Here is an 18959-nt window from a genome sequence, read left to right on the forward strand (position 1 = left end):
TGGGACCCCCTGAACTGCGGCGCTCACATTTTTCTCCCAAAACAACTTGCAGGAGAAGGCTGCAACCCTTCAGCCTCTGAGGACTGACATCACTGCAAGGTCAGCTATGATCTCTTTTTTTCACCTGCTGTACAACTTTTCTGTTCATGCATGTTCATACGAAATACTTTAATGGGATCATTATTAAAAATCCTTGTTTTTGTTTTCTAGTCATTATAGAAACATTTTCATGAACATGTCCTTTGGCTGTGGCAATGATGCTATTCTGTTACACCACTGTGCAAGAAGACCTGTTTAAATCAGTGTAATTAGTGTAAGATGTAATATGTACTCAATTGTTATATTTGTGTAATAAATGAGGTACTGGATCCAGGGACTGGTTAATTTGAGAATGGTCTAAGCATTTACCCAACCAGCTGCATTTTGTAGTTAATAGTTTGTCAAAGCAATTTAGTTTTCAAAGGCAAAACATGCATTTTAGCAAAATGCTGCACTGCCTGTTTGTGACAAGAACAGTTATCAGGATGTAGGTAGTAGGCGCCAAAAAAGAAGGATAATGATTTCATTCTGAAGCTTAGAAATGGTAAACTAAAGAAGACAGTAGTATTTTTATGTACTTACATACAAATTCTGATATATATACATTTTCCCTCATGCAATTTTCAGTCTGTTCGCTTGGGGAGAAGTGAACAAAAGTAGTTTGTGTGTTCTATCTTTGTCTCAAACTGAAACTCCCACAGCTGAAAAGATCAGAGACCAAAAGGTCAGAGGTTAACAGACAACATCACTGGCAAATTTCTGACAAAAAGATTTTTCTTTTTAAAAGATCTAAACTTGAGACTTTCTTGGTTTTTGGTAAAGGCTTTTTGGAAGCCTGAGAAATGGAAATTACGGATATAAGTTGACATACATGAATGTCTTTAACTGACATCAGAGAGTAGAAAGCATGCATCCACTACTATTCAAACCAAAAGTCAATGTTTGATGAAAACCCTGAAACCCTGAAACTGAGAAAATGTTTGCTTTGTGTTCGCTCATTTCAGTTACTAATGAATGAATGAAATGAAATGAAGGTACAATTTTTCGACCGTGGAAACAGTTTAAGAACTACTTGAGAACTACGACACAAAAATACAAAGATTTTGTTTGTGCAAAGCTTTCACCTGTCACCTGAGTTAAGTAGTGTTTTCAGTCACTTTTTTTTACAGTACAGAAACAGAAAACATGTACAAAATAAAACAGGACAAAAAAAGCTACCTAATGGCCAGCATGACAATTATGAGGGTGTGGCTGATGGTATTTTTTAGTCTGCTAAACTGATCTCAGTACATGTGAGTCACAGTGTGGCTATTGCACCTGCAGCGATTATTTGACTGAGACAAAAACTGACATGATGACACATGCCCCTGTCTGGGAGTGGGGAAGTGGGGGCAGTCATCACGTCACAGCTCTGTGTGACAATGTGTGTGTGTGTCTGTCAAGCCCCTCCCGTGGTAAGTGTATAAAAGACCTGTCCAACCTTACCCAAACATTTACTCTTAGGGATCTTGCAAGCAAGACTTTCACAGACACAGCTTTTGGACCTTTTTTTTTGACGAGTGGACGAGAAGTTTTCTGAGAAGACATGGTGTCGGCAGGCTTTCAGATGTTGGGCACTGCCCTGTGCATTATTGGCTGGATTGGGACCATTGTTGTCTGCGCCCTGCCCCAGTGGAAGGTGACAGCTTTCATCGGTCAGAACATTGTCACTGCTCAAACCACTTGGGAGGGAATTTGGATGAGCTGTGTGGTCCAGAGCACAGGCCAGATGCAGTGCAAGGTTTATGACTCAATGTTGGCCCTTTCCCGGGACCTCCAGGCAGCCCGCGCTCTCATCATCATCTCTATCCTGGTTGGCATCATCGGCATCCTCCTGGCCATGGCAGGGGGTAAATGCACCAACTGCGTGGAGGACGAGTCCTCCAAAGCCAAAATCGGCGTGGCAGCTGGTGTGAGCTTCATCGTTGCTGGTGTTTTGTGCCTCATCCCTGTGTGCTGGAATGCACACTCCATCGTAAGGGACTTCTACAACCCAATGCTGGGGGGCTCTCAGAAAAGGGAGCTTGGAGCTTCACTCTTCATCGGTTGGGGGGCCTCAGCCCTCCTCATCCTGGGTGGTGCACTTCTCTGTGCCAACTGCCCTCCCAAGGATAACTACTCTGCCAAGTACTCAGCTGCCCGTTCAACTGGACCCAAGGACTACGTCTGAGGAGAGGAAAGACAAACGACAAGAGACTGAAAAAAGACTTGAATCAAATGCTTCATGGTCCATGAAATTGATTCATGTTGCCACAATAAGCATCATTTGAATGTCAAGGTGATTTTATTGTGCTCACAGTTTGGTTTGATACTTTCATGTTGAGTTACAGCACTTCAGGATTTGTTTCATCAGTGGGAAGATAAAGAGACGTGCACCACACCCATACAACTGTTTGTGGACTGAGAGACAACAGGCCCAATCAATGGGCATGAAAAAAGATAAAGATGATACTGGAATAAGATTTAACATGCTACTTTGATTAAATGATTTTTTTATTACTTTTCCTTTGTTTTCTTCCATTTGTGTCCCCTCACATATCATTTCATTATCAAATGTGTATTATATGCAACTGTCTGAAACTGTAAATAAAGACTTTTTTAATCAACATTTGATTATCACTTTGTATGTTTGTACGTTGTTTTAGATTTTATAACATGTTATTAAAACAGTTTAACAGTCTTAAACTTAAATAGAGGCTTCAGAAAGAAGACATAAGGTGGGGCTCTGCTAGACACAACCCACACATTTTAGTTGATTACTAACTAAAAGCAATGATGAATATTTGATAAAAGTAATGCAAAATTCTGCATATTATCAGCTTGCCCCCAAAATAAATCCTCAATAAACTGTAAAATATACCTGATTCACAGAAAAATCTCTTCTTAAAAAATGTAGCAGACAAAAGAAGTGTGAAAAACAATTGAACAAATTGAGACTTTATATGAAGAACTACTTAACTACTTAAGCAACAAAAGTCTCTCTAGGTTATACGCACATCTAATACAATATGTTTTGGTAATTATGGTTCAGGTTAACATTAACATGAGATGCATGCAGATGCTTTTTAGAGGAAACTTTCATATTCCCAGTGGCTGAGTCATTACCTGTCCAACAGTGCCCCTTGCTGTAAACAGAGCAATGAGCTTGGTCTTATCCCCAGATGATCACATACGATAATGTCTAAATAATCAGCTCGCAGTGCTTTTATCACCTTCAGCTCAGTAATTAGAAATCAAATTTTCAGAAACATACAGAAAATGTTTGCATTTCTAAGATCTAAGATCACTTGTGTTTTTATTTTATTTACTTGTTCAGACCTGAAACCTGAATCCATATTACAGTTGTGCTACCCAGTTTTCCTTGTGAACAGGTTGAATATGTACCACATGTACTAGTTTTCGGAAAAAAGGGTTACCAGGGTAGGGCTTAACTGGGGTTAGCTATTTAAAGGTTTACAAAGGTGTGAATTTAGATGAAACCTCATTTATAAATTTTCCTTAGAAGAGTGCTTGTAGCCAAACATGTTATTTTATTTTAATTTTTTGTCAATTACGGAATAAAAGGAAACAGTTTTAATCTTTTGTTTGTATCTGACCTTGAAGCTCTGGATTCTGACAGGTAAGCGCTACTAAAGGTCACTGGGTCTCTGTTTGTGTGTAAACTCTTTCCCAGCCAATAGGAGCTGAGGACTGTGGTTTCACATACCCTCATGTCTGTGTCCCTTCTTCTCACACGAGAAGCTATATATGCAAGCTCACATCAGTCCACCTGCCTTTCTTTTGGGATTTTAATGTGCAAGGAGCAAAACCGGCAAAATGGTTTCTCAGGGGATTCAGATCATAGGTATATCAATGGCTGTGATTGGCTGGTTCATGGTTATCATTGTGTGCGCTTTACCCATGTGGAAGGTCACTGCTTTCATCGGAGCCAACATCATCACAGCTCAGACCATCTGGCAGGGCATGTGGATGAACTGTGTGGTGCAGAGTACAGGCCAGATGCAGTGCAAAGTCTATGATTCCGTGCTGGCTCTGCCCCAGGACCTGCAGGCCGCTCGTGCCATGATCATCATCTCCATCCTGACCGGAATCTTTGGACTGATCTTGTCAATCGCTGGTGGGAAATGCACTAACTGCATCGAGGAGGAGAGATCCAAGGCGAAGGCTTGCATCCTGGCTGGAGTTTTGTTCATTGTCTCGGGGTTGCTCTGTCTCATTCCAGTCTCCTGGTCTGCCAACACCATCATCACCAACTTCTACAACCCGTTAATGATCGAAGCCCAGAGGTATGAGTTAGGAGCGGCGCTGTACCTCGGCTGGGCGGCTGCCGCGCTGCTGCTGCTGGGAGGGGGGCTACTGTGCTGGAACTGCCCGCCCAAACATGAACACCCCCATTACATTCCCAAATTCACACCTGTGAAGTCAGTCTCCACATCAAGAGAATATGTATAAGATGGTCAGCCCTTCCTGCGTGGACTATTGAGGTCACATGAGTGGCAACAAAGAGAAATAATTGCTTTAAAACTTACCTGGTAATGTAAATAATACATGAAACCACAGCTTGTCACAAGCTGAAGCCTGAGTTTTGACTGTGGTTAGTGTGTGTGGCAAAGTGACCTTTCTCACAGCGGACATCTGGTCCTATTTAACAAAAAGCATAAACACCAAAACAGGAGCTTGGTTTATATTCATGTGTCAGTCTTAACTTTACGAATTAAAGAGAGGCTTTTAAAGTTTTTAACCCATGTTGTATTGTGGCTGGTTAATTTATAACTATGATTAGAATCATGATTAAAATTCATTTCTGTAAATATTTAGTCAGATTGTTGCACGATTTCAAACTGTAATTCAGATGGTAACATCTCAGCAAATAGATGCAGAAAACAATACTGCCTCCTTCATGTATCACTTCTGCAAATTAATAAGTATAAGAAAATTTTGCATTGATTACATCTGTCCTACTAACAAAAAAGTGTTGTTGGTAATTGCTCTCTCCTGCAAAACACTCATAAGGACAATCTGTCCATTTTTATCTGTTTATCTTTTTATTTTCACGCTGTAAATTCCATTTTATGTTTCTGTGTTTCTGAATCTTGTAATGTTCTGTTACTGTAAATAAACTATATCATCACTGGATGATTACTGTTTACTGACTTTTGAGAAACTCAAAGCATACAACAGCATTATAGAGATGTAATCGGGAAAAAGTAAGAATATTAATACCACAAGGAAAGCTGAGACGAAACTGACATGAATTAATTAATCGCAGATTTTTTCAACTACCATTACAGAATAATATCGATTCTGAGGTCGTTTTTTTTTTTTAATCTGTTGATCTTTTAAATGGTGTGTGGTAGAGAAGTAGTATCAAGTATCCGTGGTGGTTTTGTCCTCTTATAATCACCTTTTACAAAATACACTTTCTTCACTGGACCCCTGTGTGGAAATGGTTGTTAATGCAGTGTCCCATCTTGTGGAAACACTTTGCAAAAAGAATAAAAAGCGGCTCACAATTTCCTTTCTATCCTTTCCCACCAAAACTGTCTAAACCTGGTAGCAAACACAATAAAAGTCTTAAAAGTGCCTGTGCAGTTCTCTTTTATGAGCAGTGGAGACCTGCATAGTCTCTTTAGACTAAAATAAAACAGTAATATAACCTTCACAATGAAAAGAAATAATTTAATTTGCTTTTTGCTGTGCTTGCTTATCAGCTGCATGTGGAGGCTCAACATTGTCTTAAGGTGCCTCGCCACTACCCTGATTTTAAATAAGCGCAACAAAGAGCCTGTTTGTGAAAACAACAACTCGATGTAATTTGATCATTTCCCATCAACAACAGTCTGAGCTGGTTTCAGCACCTTTGAAGTCACTACACGGTTTTACCTCCATCCAATAACACCATCCATACTGCAGCGAAATCTGCATATGAAAACGAGTTTCCACAACACCGAAAGCAAGGCATCATTTAAGAATAGAAACCACTCCTCTAGCTCTGGGAAGAGGAATCTTGTTTGGCCAGAAAGACTCACCTGACGACGGGACAGCCCTCCTCCTCTACATTTTCTGACAAACAACAAGTGAGAGAGCTTTATCACTCCGAAAGAGAACCAGTCCTGTGTGCAGGAACACATCTCTCCTGCCGCAGACTAAGCCTTTTTACCATGGGGAGGATTGGCAAGGAAGTGGCAGGTCAGGTCATCAGCTTCATAGGCTTAGTTGGGGTGTCGGTGACCTGTGGGATCCCCATGTGGAGAGTGACCTCCTACATTGGAGCCAACATTGTGACAGGCCAGATAGTGTGGGACGGTCTTTGGATGAACTGTGTAATGCAGAGCACCGGGCAGATGCAGTGCAAGCTGAATGAGTCTGTTATGAAGCTGTCCAGGGATCTGCAAGCTGCCCGAGCCCTGGTCATCATCTCCCTCGTCTTCGGCTTCATCGGTTTCATCATCACCTTCATTGGAGCTAAGTGCACCGGCTGCCTGAAAAAAGATTCATCAAAGGCCAAGGTGGTGATCATAGGTGGCTGTCTCTTGATTGTTTCTGCAGTCCTGGTTCTGATCCCTGTCTGCTGGTCTGCAACCATCACCATCACAGACTTCCAGAACCCCTTGACCATTGAGACACAGAAGAGGGAAATTGGAGCCTCCATCTACATTGGCTGGGCCTCTGCTGCGATTCTTCTGATCGGTGGGATCATCCTTACCACATCCTGCCCTCCTCAAAAACCCATGTATGGATATCCAGGGTACGCACCGGCCCCAGTGTATCCCTACGCTGGTCCGGTGGCAAACCCGGCAACGTACGGCCCTGTGTATGTTCCCCCATCGAGCCAACCATACACAGGCACTGGGACATACATACCAAGCAAACCATATGCAGCACCAAACACATACCCTGCTGGACAGTACCTCTAAAAAAAAAGGACAGAAGGAGGCTAAAGACTGAGTTATCTGCCAGGATGGCATCAGGAACTTCTTATGACTTTAGAAAGTACAATTTCACCAAAATACACTTTGTAATTCTAAAGGATGGTATGTATCCCAATGCATTGTTGGGATTTAAAATGAATTCACTCAATCACTGTGACCTATTTTTTATGAGTCTTTCATGAAATGTTTTCTCTTTTGGATTGATTTTGTGCTAAAAAGTAGAAATCTTTCTAGTTTAGGAAGTGTTAATACACAAGTGTGTATAATTGTAAAATTCTGGCTGTAGAATTTGAATTGCTCTTCAAATGAATTAGTGTCGATGTATTTCCTTGTCATACAGACCAGATTATGTAAATAGTGATGGTTTGTGATTGATTTCTGTAAATGCCCTTTATTTTTTGATGTTGTTATTATTGTTATAAGCATTTTAATAAAATGTTTGTAGCACATTCACTTATCTGTTTGTGGAGTCTTTATCCCAACATTTTGTTTCTAATTTAAGGGTAACAATATGTTAAGGTCAGAGCCCTTCTGTGGGTCTGTCTGTGGGTGAGTGAGAAGCAGAATATACATTTTCTTCTATAAATATATAAGAATTAAAGTATAACAAAGGATCTTCTAAACCAAAACTTTATTTAATTTCTAATGACATTTCACTGTGAATGCAAATTTCATTGACATGTCATGCTCAATGACAATAAAGAAATCTTGAATCTTCAATCTTCAATCTTGAACTGGAACCTCTGAATTACACAAAGAGACATGAACATTGTGAAAAAGCCAAAAAGGTTTTCAAGTGATCCATTCAACTGAGGCATTGATCGGTGTGAGTAGTTTCATTCAAACATATATCAGTTCCTGTAGTTTGGAAAATACGCAATGATAACGAAACAGAATTAAGAGTGAAACCTGGAGGCTCCATCTGTTAGCATCTGACATCCGGTGACACTCCCACACATGTCTGTGTTTTTTTTAAAAAAACCTGAAACCAGTGTCTGGACCTGATCTTCCGGTAACATGTCAAATCAAAGGTTAGCCACTGGCACACCATTGTTTCAGTGTGGTGCCTCTTTACGAGCCTCATTTACATAGAGCCATTTAAGACTGATGTTCATCTCATCGAAACTGCTCCCTGTCCGCAAACGAATAATGAAAAGAATCTGGTTGAGCAGGTAAAGCACACTGGTTTCAGGTCAGAGGACAGGAAGTCCTGACTCCACCTTCAAGAAAGACATCCTTATAACCAAAGGAAATGTGCCACAGACTTCACTTAACTTCACAACCCGAGCCGAGCTGACCTGCTCCCAACAACTTCAACTCTTCTGCTTCTGTTCAGTTCCTAGCGGCTCAAACAAGACCTCATCATGGTGTCAATGGGACGACAGATGCTGGGCTTTGCCCTGGCGATCATCGGCTTCCTGGGGACCATCATTGTGTGTGCCCTGCCTATGTGGAAAGTCACAGCCTTCATTGGAGCCAATATTGTGACAGCGCAGGTCATCTGGGAAGGCTTGTGGATGAACTGTGTGATGCAGAGCACAGGCCAGATGCAGTGCAAGATCTATGATTCCCTGCTGGCTCTACCTCAGGACCTTCAGGCTGCCAGGGCTCTTGTGGTCATCGCCATCATCGTTGCTGCCTTTGGGATCCTCCTTGGCATTGCCGGAGGCAAGTGCACCAACTTTGTGGAGGATACAACTGCCAAAGCCAAGGTAGCCATCGCTGCTGGAATCGTCTTCATTTGTGCCGGTGTGCTCATCCTCATCCCCGTCTGCTGGTCTGCCAACACCATCATCAGGGATTTCTACAACCCCATCCTAACCAACGCCCAGAGGAGAGAGCTGGGGGCTGCTCTTTACATCGGCTGGGGCACAGCTGGACTTCTCATCCTGGGTGGCGCCCTCCTTTGCAGCTCCTGCCCCCCCAAAGAGAGCCCAGAGTATCCGGTCAAGTACTCCGGTGCCAGGTCCACAGCCACCAGCCGAGCCTACGTCTGAGAGGTCCACTCTTCTGGAAAAGACTGCTAATTATTTTACTTTTCTAAAGTAACCCTCCTTTGTTGTGAGTTTCTGAAAGCACCACAAGTTGTGTCTCACTTTTTTTAAAAAAGTGAGTGAGTGAGAACAAATTTTCTGAGACATTCAGATTTCTTTGGTGGAGGAAAGAGAGAGTGTTTCCTGAGGATTGAGAAACAGTACAAAGGTGTGGTGTGAAGCGACGGTGCTGGCAAGAAAATCTTCAGACAGCATGATGACTGGACTGAGTTATTCTATATAAAGCTTGTATCAAACCCAATTTTCCTCTGAATGTTTGGTAAGGAAGGAAACCTGTAAAGTACACTGATACATTGTGAAATAATTATAAAAAATATTTACATTATTCAGTCATTCAATAGCAATGTGAAAAGCCTACTTTTGTTTACTGAAATCATTGTTTTTTAATAAAACAATTTAATTAATGAAACCTTTTTTGTCAAAGGGCCTATTTTTTAGTTCACACAGAGTTGACTTTTTTGTCTGTTCACATTTTTGCTGTTTTGCTGTCCATTAGCTGCTTAATTCATGCATCCATAGAATAAAATAGAAGTTCCAGATAAAGACCACATGGAAAAAAGTTTAAAGAAATCAAAAATTCAGTAAATTTAGATTTGCAAACTCAAATCAGGTCAGGTGATCGATTGCAGCGTTTGAAATTATGCAGTAGATGCAATGAACCAATGATGAGCCATGTTTCAAAGCCGATCTTTCCCCTCGATCATGTCAGAAGAGTTGAGGAATGCACTGATGACGCAGCCTCATCACTTCAGGAAGGAAACTGAGGTGCATGTTTCTGATTTATTGCATTTATTTTAGAAACACTACTTCCAGGAAATAAAATTGTTGTGGTTTCAACTTGAGCGAAGTCAAAGAAAGTATAAGCAGGAGACAGTGCAGTGTAGCAACAGTGTTTTCCAAAACATCCAGCCGTTTGCTTGAATTCTTCATGCAGTTGTTAAACTAGTTAGACCAGTTTTACAGTGTTGGGTGCCAAAGACAGCAAGAACTGGCAACAGTTTGTTAGTCCAGCATACAGCACCAACATTCAAAAACAGCCTGAATTAGAAAGCATGTGCCTCTGCTTGAAAAACTAAATTAACTACACTTTGGAATGGTCTGAAAGATAATCAGACAGTCACTTATGATGCTGAAAAAAGGCAAAAAAAACATCTTTTCAGGAAGGATCCCTTTATTGTTGTCCAATGTTTGTTTCTCCCAGACGTTGTTTTAGGGGGGAATCGTCCTCGTCTGTGTTGAGATACATATACAATACAGTCAGTAAATGTTTTGTTGTGTGGGCTCTGCACTCCAGCAGCTGAAATGACCTTCTGTTTTAAAGGAGAAGGTTGATATCTATTTTACTGTCAATAAATCCTGTGAAAAGACCAAAACCATCTCTCTGTACTTTCTGACTTCTCTCCGTCTTTGGCTGTAGGGTATCCAACCACATTGATTCCTTGATACTTTTGATATGAATTTTTAAATATGGGTGCCAAATGTACATGATACGTTCATTAAAAAAAAAAAGTTAGTGCAGCAATGTTGCTCAGTGATGTGTTTTAAATAGATCTCAGACAACAATGGAGCTCTACGGAGATGCAAAATGAAAATGAAACTAAATATATAGGGCACAGAGGTGTGACATATTTGGCTTTTGATACGTGCACAATTCTTGTTAATAGGCTACATTCATTGTTAGTTTTGTGTTAACACTAATCAAAAATACAGAATCCCAGAGAGGTCACAAACAAACTTTTAATTTCAGGGTTTTTTCATCAAGATTTGCTGAACATGAGCAGATGTAGCCTGTCAATGTTACTACTGCATTGCCCTATTTTTTTTGTTATCACACTGAAATACAGTCAATGTAAACTTGAGACTGAATTCATTGACCTTAATTCATTACAAAAACAAATCAATCACCAGTCATTTAGCCCCAAATGACGTGACAAAAGCCCCTTGTAATTATGACAAAAGAGGAAGTCAGCTGACTTCTACACAGTAGACCACTGCTGGTTTCATGTTACCAACCAATAGTAAACTGTGGTTTCTTTTAAGCATTACTGAGTTGATCCCCAAACCTTATCAAAGTGGCTTATGTTATGACCAAGGTCTCCTAAACCTGAGCTGTGTTCATACCTAAATCCAACCAAACATCATGAAACTGAGTTATTTGTCAACAGTCATTTGTAGCTAACAGTTCTGGAAGGCACAAACAAATGATGTTGTCTATGAGCTGGACCATCACAAACAGTGCATTTTGTCAGCTCATTTGGAGAAATGGTTTACAAAACGAAACTTTTGGTCCACATCGTGTGACATCCTGGAAATGACCTCTGCATTTCTACTATGATCCGCAGGCGTGTCATCTCAAACATGATGTCAGCACAGCACTACAGGGTGTGTCACGGGTGTGAACACACCCTGCTTTACCTGGTTTCACATTCCTAAATTGCTCTGCCATTGGAGACAGAATCTACCTGAACCTGTTGTGGAGTAATGATTGTGTGCCAATCTCACTGATGTCAGAGAAGACAGTACAACAAATGCATTATGGTCTATCATCCATCACTAACTAAACAATGATTTAAAAAATGGTTTCAGTCAACGAATACGTATTTTTTCTCCTTTCACTGTATATACTGTACATAAAACATCTTTTCCATAGGTTATACCCGATCATATTTTCTGACCAGTAACACTTTATTTTCAGCTTTTTAAAAGCTGAAAAATACAAGCCATATGCTTGTATACATATTTGTAGGCATCTAAGGGTATATTTACATGGGCAATTTAGAGCATTTGGTATTAATATTTATAGTTTAAAAATATCCATCCATCCATTATCTATACACCGCTGAATCCTTTGCAGGGTCACGGGGGGGCTGGAGCCTATCCCAGCCGTCTCTCGGGCGAAGGCAGGGGACACCCTGGGCAGGTCGCCAGCCTACCACAGGTCTACACATAGAGACAACCACGCACACCACTCATTCACACCTATGGGCAATTTAGAATTATCAATTCACCTCAGCATGTTTTTGGACTGTGGGAGGACCCGGAGAACCCGGTGAAAACCCACGCTGCACAGGGAGAACATGCAAACTCCACACAGAAAGATCCCAGGCGCGAGTTTAAAAATATGATGAATTAAAAATGAAAGAATCCAAGTTGTTTGTTAAGTTAACAATGAAAGTAAGATAAACTGAAAGCAAAATCTCAAACACATCTTAAGGTGTTTTGAATCATGTCAAACAGACAGATGCCCAAAAGATACTGCAGCCACCATACTGCAAAACTCAGCTCTTAAAAAACAAGAAAAAGGCAATAAAATAGCAGAAATGTTACTTCAAATAAGCAAAATTATCTGCCAAGAGAAGAGGGAATTTTCAATTACCAAGATTTTTAAAAACAAGTAAAATATCTTGTCTCAAAGAACCCACAGTTATCTCAAAAGTGACAAAAAACAGGTGCATTTTGTCTGGATACAAAGAAAGTCTGACTTCAACAGAGAGGTTTTGCACTCGTCAGTGTCGATCAAACAGCTTTAGTGTCAAGCATGAACTTACTCAGAACCAGTAATAAAATCTCAATAAGTTATAATATCTTGTTAAGGACAAAAAGCAAAACAAGTGAAATGGTCGAACATAAAAACTCCCTGGTAAGAAGACACTGAGCTGACTCTGTAGCTGTGGGTCCACCTGTGGAGGTATCGTACACTTCTACCCCGCCATTTGTTTCATTTACAACCAGCAGTGATTGATTTCAAATTAATTTCAAACACTCATCAGTGTGCACACTTAGATCCATGCACAGCGTGTACATACAGAGACAAATGACCATTTGCCTTGAGACTGTGTAGTGAATGGCCAGAGGGATAAATTTAAGTCTCACTGTTTACAGACTTGTGGCCTTTCTTTTATCCCTCGTGTCGACGATACGTGCTGTCGCTCAAACACTCTCTGCGCTCCACCGTGCATTCAACCTGCCTACATTTTCTACATGGTGGATTTTCTGTCGCATACTGTATGTCCTTTTCCTTGTTGGGAATACCAACAAAACCTTGAGTAACACAATCCTCATCTCCATGCAGAAAAATGAGTGAAACCTCAACCTTTATTGTCCCTGCACACAAAGAATCCTGCATGGCTGGTATTCTTTGGCAGGGCCTCTAATGTGTCTTTAATAGCTTAGCGAGCACACCTCCCATCCTTCATTCTCATTCTGCTTCAGATGCACTCTAACACCTGTTCAGCTGTTAATATTCTCTCAGAGACACTCAGAGAGAGAGGACGATGGCTTCCATGGGGATGCAGATGGTGGGTTGCGCCCTGGCCCTTTTCGGCTGGATCGGGGTGCTCATTGTCTGCGGCTCGCCCATGTGGCGGGTCACTGCTTTCATTGGCAACAACATAGTGACATCCCAGACTATGTGGGAGGGCATCTGGATGAGCTGCGTGGTCCAGAGCACTGGCCAGATGCAGTGCAAGGTGTACGACTCCATGCTGGCCCTGGGCACTGACCTGCAGGCGGCCCGCGCTCTGGTTGTGGTTTCCATCATCACAGGCATCGTGGGGCTCCTCATTGCTTTCGCTGGTGGAAAGTGCACCAACTTCATTCCAGAGCAGAGGGCCAAGGCCAAGGCGACAGTGGCAGCAGGTGTGTTGCTGATCATCAGTGGATTCCTCTGCCTGATCCCTGTTTCCTGGACAGCCAGCATTATCATAAGGGACTTCTACAACCCTGTGCTGGTAGACGCTCAGAAAAGAGAGCTCGGGGCCTCTCTTTACATCGGCTGGGGGGCTGGGGCACTGTTGGTCTTCGGAGGAGGGCTTCTGTGTGCCAACTGTCCCCCCAAAGAGGATGAGACGCCCTCTGTGAAGTACCTCCTAAACAAATCTGGAGGAAATGGCAAAGAGGATTCATTCCGATCTTTAACAAAGACGTACATTTGAGATTTCTAAAGGGACTGGGAGAAGTCTGGTTGACGACTGTCTGCTTTGAAGCTTGGAGGTGAATTAGCTGCTGTGAAACATCCAGAAAAAGGACAAACACACAGACCACTCACAATGAAGGAAATACTGCTTGCACTTTGCCCTGAGAGGAGAATCACACTTTGGATGAATAAACATGGATGTTGCTTTTGAGCATGTATCTGGGGGTAGTTTAACTAGAAACTCTCTGTTTTAAACGGTGGGAAAGTGGTTGGTTTCAGCTGAAAAAACTCATTTTGTAGTTGCACTGTATTAAGTTTTTTTTTCACAATAAATGACCTCTCTATCGTAAGCTTTTTTCTCTCATGCTTCTTGTTTATAGACATTTAAAAAATGCACCCGTGATGATTCAAACCTAACACTGAGAGAACCTGTTTGTCAGGTACTCACCAGAGATCACTATCCAGAGAACAAACTCAGGTGACTCAGAGACTTAAAATCCTGCTGGCTGATCTGTTCAGTAAAACATGACCTGCTTTAAAAAGTTTCCTCTATCACTGTCATGTGCTGCATAAATACTCAGAGAGAAAACAGATTTAAGTCATGTTATCTAAAGAAGGCACAAATCTAACACAAAAGTTAAAAAAATATTGTTAACGTTAATTTTTACCTTGAGAATCTCAAATATTTAGGTGTGATTGATTTTGAAAGATGGTTTTGAATTGAAGTGTTGATTGTGTAAGTTCACAGTCCCACCAACCTGATGGGGGTGTCATCAGACTGTGTATCAGAGAGAAGGGAGGGTCAGCATTACTAATGCTGAAATTGACAAATCTCTCCACTAAGTGTTCCTGCTGTCTCTGCTGTTTACTGTCACAACTTTCTCCACAGTGGTTTTCTGTATTCTGGGCATAATGGTTCATAAAGGATCTGTAATGAATATGTCCAAATGAAAGATAATTCTGCAACACCACATGTTTATGATGTTTGAATAGAAATAAAACAGAAAGGAACATGATGACACCATATGGACCACGAGTATTTTTAAACAAGCTGACACAAAAGCACAGAAGCATTTTCTGATCTGATGCTTTTTAAAACTATTATAAATCATGGCTAAGGGCGCATAAACAAACACAACTCCATCATGGTTTGGGGTTAAACTGATAACTTTGTAAAGGTTAATAGACCGTCATCATCATGGCCACAATATTAACCACTTGAATGAGATGGATAGAAAAAGCTTATTCAACACTGACTGTTCAGAAGCACTGGACTTGATCAGCTGTTTGTTAGTGAGGGCGAAACCTTGATGCTGTTTGTCTTTTGTGACACAGTGCCACCTAGTGGCCGTTTGCCTCAATGGCGAGAAAATCCCTACATTTTTATCTGATGACTTCAGTTACAGGAAACTACTTCAGCTTTGCAGACAACATCTCTGTACACACTGTTATCACAACTGATAACAGCGAAGACAGTTTATCTTATGTCAGGATGCGATTAAAGGAAGATTACATCAATTCTGGATAAAAACTAAAATGTTTTGTTTCTCTCCATCTTCTGTGTCCCAGGGAGTGAGAGAGTCTGCACCGTGTCCCATGGCTCTGCAGGAGCTGGGTATCAGCCTGTCCATGATAGGCGTTGCCGGGACAATCCTGATCTGCGCTCTGCCCATGTGGAAGGTGACAGCATTCATTGGCACCCATCTGGTGGTCATGCAGGTGTTCTGGGAAGGTCTATGGATGACTTGTGTTAGTGAGTACACAGGTCAGCTGCAGTGCAAGCTTTATGATGCCCTGCTGGACCTGTCGCCGGACCTCCAGGCGGCCCGAGGCCTCATCTGCATCAGCCTGGTGCTGGGATGTTTGGGGTTCCTCATCTTCCTCCTGGGAGCACGCTGCACCAACTGCTTGAGCCACCCGAGGATCAAGGCTCGGTTGGTGCTGAGCTCCGGAGCCACCTTCTGCCTGGGTGCCCTCACCACCATAGTTGCTGTTTCCTGGACGGCAAACACCATCATCAGTGACTTCCACAACCCACGAGTCCCTGAGGTGCTGAAGAGGGAGCTCGGAGCAGCCATATATATAGGCTTTGTGACATCTGGGCTGCTGTTCTGTGGGGGAGCCATTCTGTGCACAAGCTGCCCACCACAGAGGGCCAGGTTCCCCTCCAGTGGGTACACACTGGCCAGGACACCCACACACAGCAGCTACGCCATCAAGAACTATGTGTGAAGTGAGGACTGAGGGCTGAAAACAGATCGGCCCGTGTGTGTCAGCATTGAAAAAACAAGTTACCACTTTAGAATGAATGTATTGAACAGTGTGATTTAAAGCAATGGGCCATATATACTAAACAGTAGATATTTAGAGGCCATATATAGATACTGAAAAAACACAACAGGTTTAAATAGATGAAAGGACTCTAAAAGATATACTTTGCAATACATTCTCATGTGTTGTAGTCAGATTTGACCTTATAATACAGTTACTGTCCAAAGTGGCAGCAGCTATTTGCAGACCTCAACTACAGAAATAGCTCTCTGTCAAAATCAGTCAAAATGTGGATTTATCTGTTCTCATGGGGACTGACTTCGTTGCCAATTTCTTTCACAAAGAAAGTCAGGCAAGTGATTTGTACCTCTGTATCCGAATGTGCATGTAGTAGAGAATTACATAAATTTCAGTCTCCATTTTTAGTGAAGTGACATTTGCAATGCTAAAAGCTTGTGTGTTTGTGATTTGTGCCTTCGAACTCCAAATAAACAATATAGTGTAAACGTGTGCCAGCTGAATCAGTATTCTGCAGTGAGATATAACATTCAAATACAGTTCAGTCAAGTGTCCTTGTTCTCCACCCAGTAGCTCCACAGAGGGCTACTGTCAGAACATCAATCCAAATATCAGTAAGCACTCGTGGCTCTTTAAATCAAGTCCTCGCTGAAACATGACACAGTGGCTGAGGAATCAGAGCACAGTGGAACCTTTGTTTTTCTGTCTGTGCAGAAACTGGGAGAAAGGGATTGTTTGGAAACCATGGCAGAGTAAACAGAGGGATTTCCCTCCTCCACCCAGCTTTAGTGCCTTCTTCTTCACATGAATACCAAAGAACTGGTTTCCTCTGTCTGAGCAGTCATGCAAAACAGACACACACACCCCCACTCACACACATACACAGAGTGACTCTGCCTCACACATGCACACACACGTTAAAAAAACACCCCACCCCACTCTGCTGCCAGCTGTTTCTGGTTAGGCAGCCGGGCCGGCAGTGAAGAGGAGGAGCAGGCCGGCCGGAGTCATGGAGCGGCAGCTGGAGCTCGCTGCCCTCGGTCTGGCCCTCACGGGGTGGCTTTGTGCCATTCTGACACGCTGCCTGGCTCTGTGGAAGGTGAGCGGCACCCTGGACAACACCACAGCTACTCTGCCTGCCTACTGGGATGGGGTGTGGCTGGAATGGGATCACTGGGACCTGGCCCACGATGGCAGCCTGCACTGCTCCTTCTACCAGTCTCTCATGTCTCTTTCTGGAAGTTTTCGGACATGGAGGGCCCTCATCATGGCGGCCATTGGAGCCGGAGCTTTTGCTGCGGTGATTGGAGCAACGGGGGCAGTGTGGTTCCCTTTGCGTGGTCAGATCAAAGTGTTTTCTGGTACTCTCTTTGTTTTGTCAGGGATCCTGCTGCTGATCCCCACAGCCTGGACATGCCATCACACCAGTCAGCCACTGGAGGGTGCTGTGTTACTTAGACGAGACTGGGGACCTGCGCTGTATCTTGGTTGGATCTCCTTCGGTTTGATGCTGGTCGGCGGGGTGTTTCTCACCACCAGATGCCCCACCAGTGAGAGGCAGGTGCAGCAGCCTGAAGACAGCAGGTACCCGAATCTAAATGAGGAGGCCAATCACCCGCTGAGCAGGATCAACAGGACTGCGTTCACAAACAGCCAGTATGAGCGCAGATCAGAGCCTATCTGAGGGCACTGTGATGTAATATTTAACTGAGTGTGGGAAATTAAACTGGAAAATCATTAACATGTGAAATGACTGTGCATAGATTAAGCATTATACGCACTGGCTTCACTAAGCATGACCTTAACATGAGAGAGAAGTGATGTGTCACAGATTCGTTTTATTGAGAAGGATGTGAGCAGGTCTCTGAATTTGCATCTTGCTTTGCAGTGTTTTGTATTCTAGTTAGCACACTGAATATACCACAGTACAATACTGCTTCACACTCAACCCTTATTTCCCCAGTTCAATGTTACTGTAAAATTATACATTTGTTTGCTTCCCTTGATAGAATTATTGATACTAAACCGACAGTGAGACATTACAGCCCTCTGATGCTTTTAACATAATGCCTTAAATGTGAAAGAGTTAATATTGATCTTAAAACTAATTACTGTATTACACACACACACACACACACACACACACACACACACACACACACACACACACACACATTGCCCTACATTAGAGTACTGCAGTTTCATATTTGTTTTGTTGTTGTTGAGAGTGGTAAGATTGTTTGCATCTTTGAAATGAGTTCTTTTGCACTAAAGGACACTGTGGAATAAAGCATTGCAAATGATCCTGATATATTTATTTACAAAAGTTATTTGACTTTGTGCTTTATTTGACTCATTATGCCACAGAGCACTTGCGGAGGTAATATGGTGAAGTATATGCTGTATTCTAAAAAAGAAGATTCATGATGGAATCAGTGGGTCGAACTGCTCACAGTCTGGCTGATGTGAAACTGGATTTTTCAGACTTCTATTTGCAGATTTGCACCAGTGCATGTGCATGGAGCTCAAAGATGAAACCTGACAGGAAAGCATCTGTTTTTCCTCATGCTGCATTTTCCCTGTTTTTGCATTAAATGACTGAAAACATGATTTTGGTTTTCTTTTAACTCCGAGAAGCTAAATTTCACGCATTTCTGATTTAGAGACACACCCTGAACTCTGTGATGTGAG

At 42.2% G+C, this 18959-nt stretch overlaps 5 protein-coding genes across 5 annotated transcripts; all 5 read left to right on the top strand.

Annotated features, from left to right (window-relative positions):
• LOC121609755 (claudin-4-like) lies at positions 1-16219 on the top strand. Its single transcript, XM_041941481.1, has 2 exons — positions 1-99; positions 15549-16219. The coding sequence occupies exon 2, from the start codon at positions 15576-15578 to the stop codon at positions 16209-16211; it is 636 nt and encodes a 211-aa protein (XP_041797415.1). The 5' UTR covers positions 1-99; positions 15549-15575; the 3' UTR covers positions 16212-16219.
• Positions 1560-2686, top strand: LOC121609756 (claudin-4-like). Its single transcript, XM_041941482.1, has one exon. The coding sequence runs from the start codon at positions 1625-1627 to the stop codon at positions 2246-2248; it is 624 nt and encodes a 207-aa protein (XP_041797416.1). The 5' UTR covers positions 1560-1624; the 3' UTR covers positions 2249-2686.
• Positions 3825-7459, top strand: LOC121609757 (claudin-3-like). The gene is made up of 2 exons (XM_041941484.1): positions 3825-4364; positions 6224-7459. The coding sequence occupies exons 1-2, from the start codon at positions 3895-3897 to the stop codon at positions 6993-6995; spliced, it is 1242 nt and encodes a 413-aa protein (XP_041797418.1). The 5' UTR covers positions 3825-3894; the 3' UTR covers positions 6996-7459.
• LOC121609758 (claudin-4-like) lies at positions 8262-14935 on the top strand. The gene is made up of 2 exons (XM_041941485.1): positions 8262-8850; positions 13329-14935. Exons 1-2 carry the CDS (start codon positions 8375-8377, stop codon positions 13996-13998), a joined length of 1146 nt encoding a protein of 381 aa, XP_041797419.1. The 5' UTR covers positions 8262-8374; the 3' UTR covers positions 13999-14935.
• A 972-nt stretch (positions 16220-17191) lies between the features above and the next one.
• LOC121609595 (claudin-4-like) lies at positions 17192-18871 on the top strand. Its single transcript, XM_041941264.1, has one exon. It carries the CDS (start codon positions 17278-17280, stop codon positions 17950-17952), a length of 675 nt encoding a protein of 224 aa, XP_041797198.1. The 5' UTR covers positions 17192-17277; the 3' UTR covers positions 17953-18871.
• Positions 18872-18959: the final 88 nt, after the last annotated feature.

Source organism: Chelmon rostratus, chromosome 7 (assembly GCF_017976325.1).
Source record: "Chelmon rostratus isolate fCheRos1 chromosome 7, fCheRos1.pri, whole genome shotgun sequence".
Taxonomy (NCBI): Eukaryota; Metazoa; Chordata; class Actinopteri; order Chaetodontiformes; family Chaetodontidae; genus Chelmon; species Chelmon rostratus.

Coding starts and splice junctions, on each gene's coding strand:
- LOC121609756 (XM_041941482.1), top strand. CDS start 1,625: ATGGTGTCGGCAGGCTTTCAGATGTTGGGCACTGCCCTGTGCATTATT.
- LOC121609757 (XM_041941484.1), top strand. CDS start 3,895: ATGGTTTCTCAGGGGATTCAGATCATAGGTATATCAATGGCTGTGATT. Junction 4,365..6,223: donor TTAATGATCGAAGCCCAGAG/GTATGAGTTAGG, acceptor CTCCTGCCGCAG/ACTAAGCCTTTTTACCATGG.
- LOC121609758 (XM_041941485.1), top strand. CDS start 8,375: ATGGTGTCAATGGGACGACAGATGCTGGGCTTTGCCCTGGCGATCATC. Junction 8,851..13,328: donor ACCAACGCCCAGAGGAGAGA/GCTGGGGGCTGC, acceptor AGACACTCAGAG/AGAGAGGACGATGGCTTCCA.
- LOC121609755 (XM_041941481.1), top strand. CDS start 15,576: ATGGCTCTGCAGGAGCTGGGTATCAGCCTGTCCATGATAGGCGTTGCC.
- LOC121609595 (XM_041941264.1), top strand. CDS start 17,278: ATGGAGCGGCAGCTGGAGCTCGCTGCCCTCGGTCTGGCCCTCACGGGG.